This window comes from Archocentrus centrarchus, chromosome 23 (assembly GCF_007364275.1).
Source record: "Archocentrus centrarchus isolate MPI-CPG fArcCen1 chromosome 23, fArcCen1, whole genome shotgun sequence".
Lineage (NCBI taxonomy): Eukaryota > Metazoa > Chordata > Actinopteri > Cichliformes > Cichlidae > Archocentrus > Archocentrus centrarchus.
In genome coordinates this window covers 4,316,300-4,335,430 of record NC_044368.1, presented here as the reverse complement: position 1 = coordinate 4,335,430, position 19,131 = coordinate 4,316,300, and the positions used below count along the sequence as shown (strand labels likewise).

At 39.0% G+C, this 19,131-nt stretch overlaps 1 protein-coding gene across 1 annotated transcript in view; it reads left to right on the top strand.

Annotated features, from left to right (window-relative positions):
* Positions 1-19,131, top strand: part of rassf3 (Ras association domain family member 3) — a 71,511-nt gene that overhangs the window by 44,295 nt on the left and 8,085 nt on the right. The window contains exon 3 of the mRNA XM_030720580.1: positions 18,402-18,509. Coding sequence (XP_030576440.1) covers positions 18,402-18,509 — 108 coding nt within the window. The remainder of the gene's footprint in view (positions 1-18,401; positions 18,510-19,131) is intronic.

The following is a 19,131-nucleotide window of genomic DNA, read 5'->3' as shown; positions in this document are numbered from 1 at the left end:
TGCTGATAGATTTATGGTCCAGTATATTTTACCTGACCGCACCCTGTAACCCTCTCCAGGTGTGCTGTTTTTCCCTTGACCTGAGTTCATTTCTCTTATTTGAAGGTTTAGTAACAATTGCTTCATGTGTCTGGTTAGACCAGTCTTTGTGCTACTTGATTTCTTTATCATTACCTTTTAATCAGATGTATTTTTACTGGAATTTCTTTAGGAATCCCAGTACCCATTAACGTAAGGTCGTCGTCTGCTATTGAGCTTAGATTTTAACCATCTTATCACATATCTGGGTGTAAGTATCTCATGGTTTTTCTCTCCAAGGGGACCTGATAGACAGACTGGCTGTTTTAGAGGTAGACAGATAAGGAACTGCTTTAAAGCGCCACAACCCAGATTGTAAACTATTCCCACATTATTTTGCAGACTTTTTACATTCTTTTACCTGCAGACTGAACTTCCTTTCCTCCTCCATTAGAAAACATTTCTTGTTTTTGTTATGTCTAATAGCAGGGGTTCCTAATGTGTTCACCTCACCGGGCCAAATAAAACTGAAAAACCAGAACAACTTGTCAAATAAATCAACAGATGGAAAATTAGTTTGCAGAAAAGATTTGCTGTTTGCTGAAAATTGAATATCTTTTTTGGGCTAATGGGGTTTAAAGTAGAGATGCTGCTGTTCCACATCTGAATGATATATTTAAGGTGGTTTAGGCCTCTGAGGTGAGGTATTTGGGGCATGTCCAACAGGAAAGAGACCCTGGGACACACCCAGGACAAGCTAGAGAGATTCTTTCCCTCAGCTGGCTTGGGAAGCCCTCGTTGTCCCCCGGAAGAGCTGAAGGGGGTGGCTGCCTCACATCCAGACCCAGATATGCTGCAGAAAATGGATGGATGGTTAGATTGATGCTTATCTTTGAATTTTTGCACTGTTGGCTTTTTAAGATTTTACTTTATGAATGTATTATATGTTAAACAATCAATAATAAGGAAAGTTATGAGTGATTATAGGTTTATATTGTTTACCAGCTGTTCTAAAATTCTCTCATCAGATGAGGCTAAGTATATGCACATGTATGCACACTACAAATGCATTTGGGTTCATGTGGGATTTGAACCCAACTCCTCCAGATGAACGCTCACTGCTTAGCCCGCTATGTCTTACTTTCTACATGGGTTTGTTTGGACTCGCCTGACCTGGGCTTCTCATTTTTGATTGGACAAAGACCCAAGATCCCAGATAGGCTGCAGGTGTCTAGTACCTCTTTCAGACTACTTGAACAGGTATATGCAGAAAGGTTATTAGAAGCCACTGTCACAAATTGTATCCCTGAACTTTTGCAGAGCTGCAAGCAAATGTCCAACAGAGTCAAGTTTAATGGTCTTTAGCTGGTCTGCTTCTTAGTACAAAGTCCATGTGATGTCAGATTGTGCAGATTTCCACCAATTTGAGAATAATACAGGTAATATCCAGGTGTCCTTCACCCAGGGGAACTTTCACTTAAACCAAAGAGAGTATTTCCTGTGGAGATAACGTCTGAAGCAAACTGAAGTGGAGAAAGGGCGTCTTTGAGCAATCTCTGACCTTCTTCTCTGTATAAAAATGGCTATTTTTATCTTAATTAAGCCCCAAACCATTTGCCTACTCCAGCTTTAACATACTGATATTTAAATACAACCATGCCAGAAATGTAGGATCCTGTATTTCATTGTTTGGATTTTCACAGTCAATTTGCCTTTGGGGAGCAAAGTCATTCCTTGGAAATTGTTTGTTTACTCTGAAACCTGAGTTTACGGCCGATGGCATGTCATCCAGAAAAAGCTGACGTTTGTGGTTAGTCAGCTGGACAGAACAGTGAGGAAGTGATTATATCATCGTCTTACTTCTCTTTTAGTGTAAAAACACAGAATGGTTTGCACTGAGTTCAGTCTAAAGGCTTCTCCCTGGAGTGTGTAACGTGTATTATTTTATAATAAACATGTATACAGAGTGAGTGAATTCCTGCTGCAGATGGCCAACATTAGCTTATTTTTATCTTAAAAAAACCCACTTTTGTTTCAGTCCGGTGTGGTCTTTCCTGCCCACGTGAATCCAATCCATCCTTTCTCTCATCCCCCCTCTCTAGATTTCCTTCCTCCGTCTGTCCAACATGTTCTTGCCTCCTCATCCCTCCAACCATTCTCCCTTCCTCTGTCATTGTTGTATGTCACTCTGTCCTGTTCTCAGCTGTATATCCTGTTCTCTCTGGAAAAAGGCCACCCACATTTTGTTGGAGTTTAGTAACTGTAGCCATAATGCAGATTTAGTCTGCGACTTGTCCTGTTTATCCTCTTTGTTGCAGTCTTTCTCTATGTTGGCTTAAAATGGTGTTTCAGGGTTGTTTTCATTGGCATTGCCATCTTGTCCACCTCTCAGCAAAGGTTTGGTTTCATGCCACATCATAAATAAGTTTAATGTCATGCTGGTTTGATTTGTCAGAAGTCATTCTACCATCAGCAGATCCTTCTTCCTTTTTTCTGCTGCTATCACATTTGGTTTTAAAACCATGTCACAATTCAGCCAGTTTCTGCTCCTGTTACTTGTTTGTAGTACCAGTTTCAGCTTTCTAGCAGCTTCTTGTCCAATATCATGACCATGAAATCCTGCAGGGTTTAGTCTGAATTAGAGCTGGCTTGTCCTTGGCCATGTTTGAAACTTGCCAAAGACTATTAGGCCACATCCACTGATCACTGATGCAGATTAAACTCATGGTTAGTGTTTCCCACACAGACTTTACTTTGGCTTGCTGCCTGACTATATATATATATATATATATATATATATATATATATATATATATATCTATATATATATATATATATATATATATATATATATATATATATATATATATATATATATATATATAATGCCAACTGTTTTGCAACTCATTCTGCATTTTGCCATTTTTATAATTTTCATTTCTTCAAAAGAATGACACAAGCAGTTTACTAGTAAGCAGCACTTTCACTCTTATTTTGAAAATTTAGTTAGTGTTAACGAGCAACTTTCTTCAGAAAGTCCTTCGTTCGTTGTTGGGGAAACAGCCAATGACACTTAAGGTAACAGCCTTAATTATATGAAGACTAATGTTGCTAGAAAAACAAAAAACAAGGATTTCAAAGTTCCTTTCTTCAGCCTGTGATTATAACTTCCTCAGTTGGCACAGTGAGAGGCCTCAGGTTGGTCATCTGGCAGCTCACACATCATGTGATTGACTGTGTGTGCATTGCAGTTGTGTTTAAAGTCCTGTCAGTTAACCTTTAATGTGTTTAGACTCACAACACTGCCATGCCAACTGTAAACACAGGAGGTGGTGTTAACAGATCTTCTCGTTTCAGTTTTCTATTTGGTGTCAATGAAGATGCTGCTGCTGCTTCCGTGCACTCTGATTAACCAGAACTGATCTATGTAACGTTCATGATCCCCTGATTTTGTCTTTCAAGGCTACCATCATGGAAATATTCATGGTTTTGAATGCAATGTTTCAACAGCTATTACATGAATTGCAATCAAGTTTTGTACAGAGATTCATGTTTTTCAGAGGATTGATTCTTCTGACTTTCAATATCTGATCTGACTTTGCCTTTCAGGGTGTTATTGGTGTGATGGTTCAGTTTTTAGTAAAATGTCTCATTACAGTTGTTTGATTGCTTGCAGAAAATTTAATGACATTCATTGAGGATTTTTTTTTTTTTTAACTTTGATCCAACTATCTGATGGATTGCACTAAATTTTTACAGAAAATAAAACAAAACCATATGAATTTCAAGATCCTTCTGACTTTCTTACTGTTTTGAGTAAAATATCCTACAATCTACTGCATGGATTGCTGTAGCTAGGGATCAATCCCCAGAGGATTGATCCCTAGCACTTTTATGATTTCCCTCAGGACCACAGGAAGGTTAATCTTTACTGCTGTGACATAAATGTCTCAGTAGTTATTGGATGAACTGCTGTGAAATTTGGTACAGATCATTTCCCTGAATGTTTATATATTTACTATAAAAAATCCATCCCACATCTTAAATTACTGTTTGCTCTTTTTGGCAAACATTAACATTGTAGCAAATAGAAATAAAATGATCTAGCTGCCTGATGTCTGCCTGCTAGCATTGCCACTGTCAGTGTGTTTGTTTGTGGATGGCAGCTGGACGCGGCCACCATAATATCACCCATTGTTTTGTGAAGCTTGTTGAAACCAGACATACTTATCATCTGATTTATTTATCCTTCTTTTGGACGCTAATAAGGCCCATAATTGAAGCTAGAGATTAACATATGCATGTAAAGTGTTTGCTGGGGCAGAGGGCTGTCTGCCCTTGAGACCTGCTAACTACGCTGTTAAACTTGTCTTCATCGTGCTTAGCATTTGCTTGACTTCCATTTTAAATTTAAATGTCCCCTCAGGGTGAATTTTTAGCTTCAGATGCTTTTAAACACTGACAAAGAAAATTACAAGGCCCTCCTGCATACTTTACTGCAGGAGGGCCTTGTAATTATTTTAGTGTAGATTTAAAATTGAATACAGTGACTGCTTCAACTCTTAAAAACTGGCATTGAACTGAAGTATGAAGTTTACATATTTGCTTACTGCCTGTAAGATATCAGTATGTGCAGTGTTGCAGCTCAGCGTTTTTAAAGTTCAGTCTCTGTTGATTGCCAGCAGGTTATATAAAGCTTTTTATGAGACTCTTGCCTTTGCCCTCTCCTGTGCTCTGCTTGCCCCAATGAAACATAAGTGATATTGTTCTCAACTGTGTGGCCCTCACTGTCTCTTCAAACAGAACCAGAGTGCTTTTATTCCTGGAAGCACGCACACACGCATATACAGACACATGCACATGCAGCTCCTCTGCACAGCAGTGTTGTATAATAAGATAAATCTGCCTTTGAAAGGAACCACCTGCGTCATGGAGAATATGAGGTGTTTGTCAGGATTGTGTGCATGCTGGAGAGAAAGTAGATGATGGGGGGAAAAAAAAGGTTAAAAAAAAAGGATTCAGGACTTTATATATATTTTGCATATTGGACTGTGCAATAAAAACATCATTTATTGCTATCCATATCACTGTTGATCATCAGTACTTGCGTCTCCCTCTCCCACTGTTGTACACTTGGATATCTTAGGTGGCTCAAAGTGTCCCTCAACAAAACCGGCCAAAGCAAAGTAATGGTTCTTATTTATAGAGTGATAAACACTGCAATAGGAGGTTCGAGAGAATTGGCTTTTACTCGCTGGTTATGTTTAGGCACCAGAAACGACTTTGACATCATTGTTTGGTTTAAATACACCTCCTCCCAAAGTTCGCTCTGCATGAGGAAAAAATGTTTACCTAGTGTGTTTAAACGTGATCCACGGGGTCCTTTACAAGCACAGGAGTGAGAGACCAACCATTATTACCTAAATCCAAGCATCGTGCATCAGCACCAAAGAGCATAAATGTTCCTGGTATTTTCGTTTTGTATGGATTCGTATGGGGTTACAGTTAGTGTCAGGTAGGGCTGCCGCAATCACCAGGACTGTAAGTCGGGCTTAATTAAGCTTAAAATACATGTTTCAAATGGCCAAAAACAGGAGACTTTATAGATTTCTGTTAATGTCAGTTTTTTTTCTTAATTATGTGCAACAGAGCCCTACTTATGTGTGTAGTCACCCCACAAAAGGCCAGTTTAGAGCAAGGGAAATCTGAAGCTGTTTGGTATATTTTGTTAAATGGAACTCTCATATTTGAAATGGTACCAAGTGGCACTTTTCCTTGCAAAATAATCAGCTGCAAATCAATGTCCATTTCCAATAAATTATTGACGCTGATATGTTCAAGCAATAATGCATCCTTTCAAATGACGACATGTCACTGTTCTCTTTTTCATACAATAGTAATTTAAATATCTTTTAACTGAAGACCTCTGAATTTGAAGATATCAGTTTTTTTTTTTAAATTAAAAAAATAATTATTAGCTGCAGCCGTATAATAACAGTTTCACCCTGCTCTTTTCTTTTAAGCCTGGTCACTGCTAATGATGAAGCACACAACCAGCTGCCTGAAACAGACCCTCTACTGCACGGCTATCATCCACACTCACTGAACAGGTGGTCAAGAGGTTCACAGACTTCTCTTACCACCATCACCGGTGCCACAGATTTATCATGCCTTTCTGCAAAGAAATTGGCCACCTGTAGCATCACATTACAGGGTCAAAGGGCACCAGATGGGACGTGGATTGCACCCTGTAAAGGTGCTTTTAGTTTTTTATTTATCAAAGGCAGATGCATTTCTAAACTCAGAGGATTGGTATGCGAGTACCTCCCTCAGAAGTTAAACCTGATCCCAAAGTGTACAATAACATGAAACGTGAAGCAAAAGCAGCAGGATGATCTGTAATTATTTATATTTGTTATAGTTGTTGTCTGTGTTTATATGATCAGTAATGAAGCATGCGTCGGCTGGTCCCTGCTGTTACCACCATGTCAGATACCAGTCCTCAGTCATAGAAGCTCATCTGGGAGCAGTTTACGCCAGCTGTGATCTTCGGGGCACCATTATCAGCAAACCACAGCGCACTCAGAGGCGGTCTGCTGCCCTCTTTGATGTGCAAAGGGAGAAAGTGAGACTCAAATGATGATAAATGGCAGCAGGTCCTCAGAGAATGTGCTGATGTGATGAAGATGGCCTTCTCTTGAAGGTTTTTTTGAAGACTCACTTTGTGAAATGACATTTTGTGTGTGTGTGTGTGTGTGTGTGTGTGTGTGTGTGTGTGTGTGTGTGTGTGTGTGTGTGTGTGTGTGTTGCAGCACATTAATGGTTACACTGGGTAAGAAGCGAGACAGCAGTTCTGTTTCTTATTTAACAGAATTAAAGGCAGCCTTTTAGTTATGATTTCAGCTCAAGTGTCATTTATAAAGCTTTGAAGTTGCTAAAGGTGGAAGAGTGAATCTTTTTATTTAATTTCTCTCGTTTTTTTTTTCTCTGTATCTCTATTTGAGCAGTCCTCTGCATACATGAGAACAGTTATATGAAGATACTTTCAGAACATTGTTGGCTTATTAGCTTTTGTAGAAACGGAACTTAGCCTGCATGTTTTTGGTGACTCAGGGTAGTGTAAGCTTTTTAAGTTGATAGTGTTGAACTAGTTTATCTCCTTGTACCCAAACCTTCAACTAATCAGATGTTTGTTTGTTTAGTTGTTGTTGTTGTTATAGGCATTTAGTCTTCAGTTTTTGGATTCTGATAGTCTTTATTCTAAAGAATATGTCTAAATCATATAAATTTAAAAACTTTTTATACCTTTTATCTTTTTTTTTTATTATTATTATTATTATTTATAAACGCTCTCATCTGGAATTGTTCCTGTAGTTCTCCTGCTGCTCTCTTTGCACAGCAGCCGTTCCCACACAGAGGCAAATTTACCAAGTAAAAGATCTTTTTACACATATACCACAGGGGCATATAAGATGGATGTATCCACTGAGGCACCACCCACTGGTTAGTGAAGTCCATCTATGAAGCCTGGAGTAAAGTGTGATTGACAAGTTGCTAGCCAATGACCCTACCCTGGCTGTTCCTCCTTCCTGACTCTGATAAAGACCATAATTTACAAGGTGAACTTTTATTCAGTGTGATGTACAACTAGCAATTGAGCCCATGAAGTCATCAGGGAGGTGAGTCAAGGGGTGCTTTCCCATACTCCTCTATGCAACCAGCAGTCTTTGTGATATCCACATGCTTCAGTTCAACTAATTTTTGCAAACTTTAGCAACAGTTTTCCAAAGAAGCACAAAGAAGTTCAGGTTTCTATTTGTGCTCAAATGCTGCACCGTGACACACTTTACACACTAGCTTCTGATTCTCTGTATTTGCTGCTTATATTAGAGTGAAATGCAAAACATCTGCACACACCTCTTTATTTTATTTTATTTACCCCACATCAGCACACCTGTAGAAACAGCATTTGCTGCCTTTGGTACAATAAAAAAGCAAGTTCTGTAACGCTTTCCAAATATCTTGCCTAAAGTATTATCCTGTTTTTCTGCAGTAAAGGTATTGTAGTAGGTTAACACTTTGAGAAATGTTTTCCCTGCCCCTCTTAGCTATTACTTTATCATCGTTTCTTGGCAGACGATGAACTAATATGTTTAAAAAAAAAAAAAAAAGTTGTGGTATCGGTTTTTCAGTGCAGTAAATTTCCAGGCACCCCACTCATCACTCCATAACATGCATAATATTAGGTTTAGACATGATGACAGTATGCAGACTCACAGACCCTTCATCCTGTGTGTCATTAGATCTTTCATGAGGGGCTTAAAATGGAGTAACCCTGGATCTGTCACACTGAAAGTCTCCAAGATCTGTGGGTTTTTAATGGTCTGGGTGATCATTATGTTGCTCTGTGTGTGTGGGGGTGGGGGTGGGGGGTGTTGAACATTAGGGTTTGGCTGAATATAACCAAACCTTTTTTTTTTTTTAATCTGGTTTAATGTTACTGTGTGTTTGTCTAAAGGTGGGCAGTGCAGGGGAGGTATTCATACTCCTAAAAGGTATTTTCCACCATACTGTAATTAGAGTGAAGGGCTGGCCTCACTATAGATTGGCATTACACTCATCAGCATGACATCCATTTGGAGTTGCATAGCTTACAGGTATTGTTTGCTTTGTGTCATTATAAGGGTCATCCAGAGTCACCTCCTTTGACATCCCCTTTATTTTCTTTGTATCACCACAACTGTTAGTACTATGTTACTACATTATGTAATTTAAGACTTTTTTTTTTATTAAAAACAAACCATGAATATGTGCCATAACTAAATGTGAGTAAATGATATGATTGCAGCAAGCTGCTGGCCTAGGTTGTGTAACTGGATTAAACTGGATTTATGCTATTTATGCTTTTTATTTTCTGTCAAATACCAGCTTTACCTGTCTGAGCCTGCACTGTACCTTCTTACTGTTTGTTATTTGTAAAAGTTCCTAATGTTTCTAATCTAATCTCACCACAGCTCTCACATTTGATTGGTCTGATTTCTATTTAGTGTCATATTTGACATTTGTTGTTTAACAAACAACTTCTTGATGGATTACCCCCACCTTCTGACAACAGTGCCTAATAGTACCTTTTAAAAAATAAAGAAATCAACAAGACCCAGAAAGTTTTTGAATCAAAAATAAAAACATGTTTATTAAATATATATATATATAAAAAAGATTTGATTATGTAATCGAATTTAGAATATTTGTTGACAACCCTACTAAGCTGCACTTAAGCAGGAATGCAGTTAAAGCCTTGTTTTTAGAGATTTATGGAATATTTAAGCAAACAGTGCTTGGATTCAGGGATTCAGTAAGCTGGTTTGTTTGTTTGTTTTGTTTTGATAAAGTTATCTTTTGAGCCTGAAGTGGCCGCATTGTTTTCAGACTACACAGCAAATCTCTGTTAGTTTTATTGGTTGCTTTTACTTCATGTTTTTGGCATAATAAACATTCACTGATTTACATTTGACAGCTTTAACCTCATCACTGTGTCCAGCATGATCAGGCTGTAGCATGTCTTCCCTGTTCCCCACCAACTCTGTTAAACATTTGTTTATTTATGATGGGCCTGAGCATATTTGCAGAACTAAAGTTAAATTTAGGTATAATCCACTTTGATTTGTGTCATTGCTTAAAAATCTCACTGTGCGTTCAGCACAGCGTTCCAGCTTATCAAACAGTACGACAGAACGCTAACCACAGTTGTGGTGATGGGAGTGTACCTGGTCACATGCTGCTAACCGTGGGCGTATAAATTAGACTCAAGCCTACAGTACCTGCAGAAAGTGTCATAAACATGTGCACTGTACACCCGGCAGGGGCTCGGTGTGACTTTCCTGGAGGAGGAGTGCCAGACAGTGAGAGGGTGATTTGGTATTAATGTTTCAGATATGACTGATGGTGACTGGCTCGCTTCTGTTGCTTCATGTGTGACTCACTGAGGCCCCTGCGAGTGATTAGCCAGCAGTGAACCATGCTTCTATAATCATTTATTACTGCTGTTATTTGTTTGCTTTTGCTTTCTTTGGCCATGCTTGTTTAAATTATGATTGCGGCTTTCAGAGAGGTTGCAACATCTCATTAAAGAACTTAATGGTGTTGTTTGTTTGTTTGTTTTTGTTTTGTTTTTTACATGAACGTTGATGATGTAGAACTTTGGGGAATCCTGTACAAGTTTTGCAGTTCTTCAACAAACATTAAACTTGTGAAATCAGTTTTTAACTGCGTGGAGCGTCCTCACTTTTCTATTCTGCTCAATATTATCTCTGCCAGTGTCGGTCAGTATGACGAGAAGCTTTGCAGGTTTTATTTTAGATGCGTTACTTTTGGGGACATCCTGTAACTTCTTGTAACTGTTGATTAATTGAAGGATAAGTCATGTGATGAGCAATCTGTTTGTGTTCAACACACAAATTATTCCTTTTTTTTGTTTTTCATACCTTCAAAGTCTAACTAATGTATTTACACTGGAAGCATATTTTGCAACTGCAGCACGAACCTAACCCTGACACTTCAGTCATAGTTCTGCAACCTAGGACAGTAATAATAACTTGATAATCAATAATCAAAAATGCATTTTAACATATTAAACATCATTATTTAAAAAAAAAAAAACCCTCCAGATTGATTGGTTAAGGAAGTCATCATTAACTGTTGCCCTAATAGGTGACAGGTTTAATAATGCGAGTCATTTAGTCCTTTATCAAACAAAAATACCAGATTTTTTCATTCCAGCTTTGTAAATGCCAGGATTTACTATATTTCTTGACTTTTCTAAGTAGTTAGTTTTTAACCTTTTCCCACCACTTTCAGACAGTTAGATACAATAATCCAAAAAGTAGTCAATAATCAAGAAATTTGATAATGAAAGTAATCTGTGGTTTGTTTTCAGTGGAATAAAAGTCTCCAGGGGATCTCTCCATTATCGTTGGCTCAAACAAACCTTTTGTTTCACTGCCTTCCTACAAGGTCAAAACCATAATCTCAGCCCACACATACTTACTCACTGCGCTCACAAAGACACACACACACACACACACACACGAACACACCCCTTTGGGTCTGTTGCTAAATTCTTCTTGCGCAAAGCCTTGACTTCAGGCAGGGTTCCCGGGGGTCATTACAGTCTTAGAGTTAAGAAAAATAAGGTCTTAAAATATCTTTTATTTGTGCTGTCATGTGTGGCAAAGACCAGCATCAACACCAAGTTTTAGAGTTTACTGCACTGTTGACTAAACCAAATATGATGTATTAGTCTTCATTTTTATTAATCGAGGCCTTGTTATAGATGTGTGTGTATGAGAGAGTGAGTGAGTGTGAGATAGCCTTTGCCCAGCAGTGTGCTAATGAAAGCCATTTTTCAGGCTAATGAGAACATTTCTCAGCAGGCACTTAACAGTTTGGGCTGATGATCCAAATGGTTAGACAGCAGCGGCGTCATGCTTTTAGTGTTGTATTCATCTCCAACGCAACTGTGTCAGCAGCACGAGGGGTAGAGGAAGAAAAGCACTCCGGTTTTATTAAACAGTGGCGTCAGAATATGGCAGCTGCCAATGACAGAAAAGGCTTTGATTTATTTCATTATGAGACAGAAATAATAATCCCTGCTTCTCCTCCTCCTCCTGCTTGTTTTTGTTTCTCCTCTTCCTTCCCTATCTTTCCTTACTCTTCTCCTTTCTTCAAATCCTGCTGCTTCTTCTTCCTCTCCACATGTGGTCTCCTCACAGGCTGCTGATTGAGCTGAACCAATAACTGTGTGTCCTGAACATGTTTCCACGATGTACTTCCCTGACCACACTCGGAACGCACTGACGGTGCTGCAGCTGGTCTCTGTCAGCGCTCCGGTTTGGTTCACATCATTGTGCTGAACTGACGTCTCTGTGTGGTCCAGCTGGTTTAGTCTGCAGGTTTTAACCTCTTGGCTTGCATAATATTGCTTAAAAGCATAATTTTCTTCCTTTTCTGCCTTTTTCTTAAGAAAACCTTATATTTGAGGTTGATGCTGAGAATTTGACTTTTTATGAGGATGGCTTGAATTTGGTCTTATTTAAATAAGTTTTAGTTTAAGGCAAAGTTGGATTGCATTTAATAATCTTTGATTCTGTTTTGGATCAGGTTTTGCAGTTTTCTGTGCATTCATTTTCTGCACATTATTTTTGAGCAAGTTTGGATCTTCTTGGTTTTAGATTTGCCCCAAAAATCTCACTTTTTGAAGGTCTTTATCACAAAGTGTCCAGTATGTAAACCCAGCTGTTTGTGCTCAAGTTAGTTCAAATATCTGCCCCTTCTGCTCTTAATTTATCATCTGGTGCCAATTTTTAAATAAAATTAATTATTTTTCAAACTTAAAGTGCTAAAGTTTGCTGTGGGTGGCTGTCTTAAATATGTGGATTTGCAGCTTTTCTCCCCCTCATTGTAAGTCATATAAATAATATCTTTGGGTCGTTTTGAGTAATGACTCTCGATATTTTTCACTATTTTCTGAAGAGTTAAAGAAGCTTAAACAGCACAGAGACGGCTTCCAGCAGCTTTGTCAGCCTTGAGGCTCTGGAAACCACCCAAGTATGAATGAATACTAGCTAGCGGTTATAGAAAATGCATAATTGTGGTTGACAGCTCAATATTTTTATTATTGGACCCTGGTAGTTTAACTTTGAATGATCCACTGTTCAAATTAAGCCGTATTTATCTTATATGTGGTCTTGGTGCAGCTTCTCAGTTTATCCCCTTGTTGTTCTGATTAACTCTGGAACGTCTGCATAGGAGCTGCTGATTGTCCATTACAGAAGAAAGGGATGGGGACTTCTGCAGTACATTTACATGATATTGCACATGCATGTGTGTACATATGCATGTGCAATATCACTGTAGGAATGCTGAGAGGAAAGGTGTGGCCAAGCTCAACTTCCCCCCTTGGAGTCAGCAGGAAGTACCAGAGAGAGAGGCTGTGGAGGGGAAAATAATGAAAGGTGTTTTTGTCTTTGTTTTGCTCTAGTTGATGGTACCCTCAGCTTTAAAGTGGAGGGTTTGGGAATACTTTCAAGTAGTTGGTGCGTTTAGTTTCACTTTTATTTTGTAGCTGTGTAAATTATTAACAGGTTATTAAGTATAATATAACAGTGTTCATCTCATGCACTTCAGAATAATCATTTCAAGAACGTCTTAGGAAAATGTTAGCACCGCTGAGTATCCTGTTGACTGGAATAAAGTTGAGAAAACTTATGTCATATATATATTGCACCTTTAGAGGACTTTCCCAGTGTCAGCCCCTTTTAAATGTTTTGCTAAATGGACTTATCTCCCTTTTAATCATCTCAAACATGCAGATCTTAGTCATACAGTGGAGTGAAGACAGGGACAGAAAAACCACCCGGCTATACTGTAAAATGTAGGTTAGGTTCAGGTGAATGAGTGTGTTTAGTCTGCCTGTAGCACCCTTAACACACAAACACACAGTGTTAGTCGGAGCTAAGCGTGTTGTATCTGCACACGCGTGCACGGTGATGTCATGTGTTTACAGACAGACGATGCAGAGGAGCGTGACGTGCTAAACAAAGACGGGAATGCTTCAGGTGTGTGTGTGTGTGATAAAAGGCTGAGGAAACAAAAGGCCACTTTTCTCTGAGACTAAACTTCAGCCATCATGAAGTATAAAGCCTGATAGGATCCTCCTCCTTCGATGGTTTCTCTCTCCGTTTTCTGTCTCTTCACCTTTAAACGCCCTTTCTCTTCCTTTTTTTTTCAGTTGCTTTGGCGATTCAGAGTTTTGCTTTTGCACTGGGCCTCTGCTCGGTGCAGCAAATGAACTAATTACTCATTAATTCCTGAAGTGAAGTAAATCCTGTCAGTTTTGTATTTGGAAAGCATTTTAATAGCCTGTCTGAACCTACTGAACAATGAATTAAATACATCATTAAATCTATGCTTTTCTTTTTTTTTTTTTTTTTTTTTTTTGTCATTCTTGGAAAGTTCCCACTTTAATCTCAATTTCAGATTTTTTTTTCTTTTTTCAACTTTGATCTCTTGGAAAATCTCTAAAATTTCACTTAATGGGCATTTTCTTTTCTTTTTAAACTTATGGACATAATATAGACTCTGCAATATTAATAAGCCATATGATATTGATATACATACTTGATAATGTTGGTGCCCTATTTGCCACGAAGTGCAATGCAGGATCATGGATGTTGCATCACATTCAGTCACCAAAAAAATGTGGCTATAAAAGCTGGAAATATTCTGCTTTGAGTGCAAATCAGTATTTCTGAAGAAGCAGCTCAGCACTACTGTAGAACCTCTGATGTGTAGAAATCTGTATATGATGCAAGAAAGTACTCATCCCACTTCCTCCAAGTTATGTTTTCTACACCAGCTGTAGACTTCAGTCAAGTGAAAAGGTGGAGACTGACATTTAAAGCCTTTCTATCCTTTTTTTTTTTACCTTCTTTCTGTTCTCCTCCTGTCCCTTCAGTCCAGTGTTCAGTGGGAGGGTCTGCTGTGCTCTTAAATTGGACCATGACCTCATTGTGTTGTAGCTCCGCTGTGCTCTGCTTGTCCTGTTTGTTTGGATTGTGGCTGCGCTGTCCCTCCCAGTTTCCTTTAACTATGTCTGTCCTGCTCAGAGTGGAGAAGTTAACACGCTCCCCACACATGCCTGCCTCGGTTTAATCCTGCTGTTTCTCTGCTCACACTAGTTAAGGAGGACGCTTATCAGGAGACTCGTTGGAAGGAAGGTGTGTGGAGGCCCCGGATTAACTATTAAGATGTGAGGACAGCTGATGTAGATCAGCAAGGTTATCTACTGACCTAAATGATCTCACACAAAAAAAAAAACACAAAGTCATGAAAGGAAGGATTCTCCTTGAGGGAGTATCTCTTATCATATCCCCTCTCGCATCTTTCCTTCTTTCATTGTTGTCCTCTTCGTGTGCACGTTGAGGTGACGTATAATCTTCTTACATGTCACTTCCTGCTAATAAGCTTTGACTCGTCTGACCTGGCAGACATGTGAGATTCATGGTGGGAAACCCCCCCCCCCAAATTGACATCATGACACTCATGTAATCGCAGGTATTTAGAAGTAGATAAAAGCTTCTGCAAAATGGAAATTCGAGGTGTAATGACTATGTTTCTGTGCCCATGTGACTGATCAGATCTCCTTTTAATCCTGATGAGTCAGTGTCTGGACTTGTTAGACTGATAGATTACAGCCACCAAGGTGTCAGGAAGTGACAGCAGAGGCGTGTACTGTGAAGTTCAACATAGCCAGGCTTTCTTTGCATTAGCTGGCTTAACAAAACCTAAAACCTGACATTGGGCATAGCTTTTTTTTTTTTTTTTTGTAACCCAGACTTTCTTCTTCAGGTTCACATCAAACGAGGTATTTGATGCCTCATTTGACTCAATTTATTACAGACTACTTCAGTCAGATGCAGAGACATGCTGTGTGCTACATGTGAGAAAGGACATCTGTGGGAAAAACTATCCGAAGTTAATCTGTGAGATTATCCAAACAATCGCTGAACAGTCTTCAGTTCTGTGTTTTCAAATATAAACAATAGCTCCTTTTTCAGTTGTTTTTAGATGGAAAACTATTTGTTGAAAGTCCAAGTAAACCTGTCAGATTAGTGTTACCCTTAGCTCACACCTCAGCTGGCATTCCTGTTGTTTCTCAGAGCCATAAATCTTGCGGTGTTTGCACATGCTGCATTGGCACCTTGTCTGTCTTTTGAGCGCTGTGCATGTGTGTTATCCATATAAGGGTGTATGTGCCTTCAAAGCCTGCCCAGATTTGTGTGTGTGTGTGTGTGTGTGTGTGTGTGTGTTTTAATAGATGCAGAGGAGAGCTGCACTATGCCCATGTAAGCACAGACTGCTCTGGGGAATTAAAGTCAGTCTAAAGAGTCTGCACTGGCACTCGCTTATAAACAGAAAACAGGAGAAATCAGAGGTTTGAATCATGTTTTAAAATGTTTTGTTTTGATGTGGTAGCTTTGAGCAACAGCAACAACAAAATCTGTGGAGAGGTGCTGATTATTTATGATGTCAAGCTCTTAGAGGCCATATTTTGCCACACAGATATTTAATTTATTGTGAGGAGACAAAGGTTTAAAACATTGTATTACAGAAGCTGCTCTTTTTAAATAGTTTAGATCAGCCACAGCATGATTTAGATGAGCCAAAGCAGTTATGACCCTAACTTTAAGCCTAGCCAGTATATCTCCAGGATGACATTCACTTCATTTTATAGTTCTTATGAAGGAGGAACCTGTCCACAGAGGACAAAAGCGTTTTTATAACAGGCTGTAAATATGTTTTTGTGCTGAAGTTGAACATTTTAACATTGGAGTTTATGGAGATTGACGTTTTTGAGTCAGCCTCAAGTTGCCCACTCGAGGAACTGCTCTCCTTAGCACAGGTGTTGGTTGCTGTTTGGTTACTACCCCCCTGAACCAAGGTCATAACATATGGGGGCTTATCCGGGATTTAAAGCAGGTCCTGAACCAGGTCATAACAGCACAATTCCTTTAACCATTTTCTCTTCTGGGACACAATTTAAGCTATTTTAAACCTTCCTGATGGCCATTTGTAGTTCCAAAAACATCAATATTTAGGTTTAAAGTTAGTGACAGCTGTTATTTGAGCTAAAATGGCTAAATATATAGTAGATATAGTAGCAGAGCTAACAATATTTTTTATAAGATCCACTTTTTCACCTCTGAAAAGACCATTTTATTTGGCTGAGGTCAACAGCCCTGACTTTACAACTGATTATATAACATGTTTGTTTTTAGGTGGCCTGAACTACAGTTTTACATGCGTTCCCTGCAGTTAGATATAATGTATGCTCATTTAAAATGTATACATTAAAAGGGTCTGGATATGTGTGTGTCTGTGTGTGTCTCATATGGGTTCTTTTTATTTTATTTGTGTGGTTCATGTGTCTGACTACGATCTTTATCTTGAACAGCTGACCTCCCTTTTGACCTTCCCCCACCCTCTCGCCTCCCCCCACCTTTTTCTAGGGTTATTTATAAAACCACAGTGCTGATGTGTGATCTGTGGCTCTTGCATGGGTGACTTGTCAAACATCCATGCCACACACAGCACGGGCTGTTTGAATCAGTTATGCCAGCTCTTCAAGTCCAGCCTTGAAAACACGTTTTATTATTTGCAGCTTATTTTGGTTTTTCAGATGTGATTCTCATGAAGTGGTAGCGCCTTCCTTCAGGATGCTTTTCTTTAATTAGAAGTCAGTTGCTTATCATGAGACCCACACTGATGTAAAAAGGTGTTTTTGTCATGTACTCAGCCTGCAGCAGTGAGGGGATTTTCATGTATTTTTGTCCCTCTCTTTTTGGGTTTGTTTTAAACCAATCACCCGACAGCTACGTTTTTCATCAGAGCTGTTAACATAAAAAAAAAAGCAGACACTTGGTGCCTGTGTCTGTGTGTATTCACAGGGAGGTGTGTTTTTAATATTTCATAACAAAATATAAGTGAGGATTATATTTTCTCTGTTACAGAGCACTTATACCAACAAACATGATCTCAACAAGTTTTCTGTGAGTGGGCTGGGCCACATGGAAATCCCCATAGTACTTGTTATTGCAATGACATATTGTAAATACAGTATATGCAAAAAGCAAAAAGAGATCTAAAATGAAGACAGATATTTTTAGAAATGCATTTCAGTGAGCTGAGGCTGCTGTGTAGGGTTGGAGTCTGAAAATTATTAATGCACAGCAGGAAATTTGGGCCTACCTGTTCACCAGTGCCTTACAATCCTGGTGAACAGGTAGGCCTAAATGGACCATCCCTCACCTGCACATAGGACTTTTTTTTTAAGTTAGCTAAGCTGGCTTGTTTTGTACACACAAAAATGTTTGGGTTTATTACCATTTTACCTTCATTTACTCATTCATCCATCCATTTTCTGCAAAGATGCTCAGACATTGGATAACCAGATTATACCATCAAGTTTTAATAAGTATATAGATGGTTTTAAAGGTGGAGGAGCTGTAGGGTGAATTTCTTTCTCCTATCTATAACTTTTAAGGCTTGTTTATAAAAAGATGTTGGCTCACCCACTTGAAACCAAGAGATACAGCAGATTATGCTGGAATAATATGCACAGCTTTGTAGTATTGCAGTGCATCATTCTGTAAAATCAGACAACTAAACACTGATTCTTGATTTGGTTTAAGAAGAACTCTTCCCTCGTCCATCCACATGTCCTGCTGCTATTGTCTAAACAGAGGACGTATTGTTTTAATAATCCTGGCTGATTTGTGGCTTATATCGTGCTTCCTTTTCTTCTGTGTCCCTCTTCTTCCAAGAATGTGGAGAAGAAGAGAGAGTTGCAGACAGAGTTCAGCTGTGAGGAGATCAGACAGAAGATCGAGAAATACAACTCGCTGACCAAAGACCACCTTAAAATGACGCTGGTGAGTGTGTAGACACACACAGAGACACACACACACACACACACACACAGAGAATTGGTTTGGCTTGGAGCGCCTTTAGAAATAGTAAACCTATCAAACAGTGCACTCTTAATGGTACCATTCTCCAGATTCATGCAGGGCTGTGCAGGCTCCAGATCAGCTATTGAGGTTTCTAATGTTTCAGTGTTACCGCTGCCTCCATCCTGCTCCCAGCATTCCTCGGCACTCACATCAGAGTGATGTGATGTTATTCCTGCTATTGTTCTCACCCCGCAGCATTTTCCTTGGCAGTGTGACAGGTGTCTGAAGTTGTGTTTACTTTAACTCAGAGCACATTTCAGTAGACGTGAATGATGTCAGGTGAAGCTGGGGTTTTGTGGTCATTAATGTACCACTTGAAACAATGTAGGTAAGATTTTTATTTTTATTTTTATTTTTTTAAAGGAATGACAGGTTACAGAGGATGTTTTCCCCCTTAGTCATGGAAAATCATTTATTTTCAGACAGGGTTTTAAGCTGACCGCACACTTAACAGATGGGAAACGACAGATTGAAAGACTGTTTCCAGTCACTGGAGCAGATTCTAGTCTTTCAGACTAGGAGAGGCGCACTGGTCCAATAA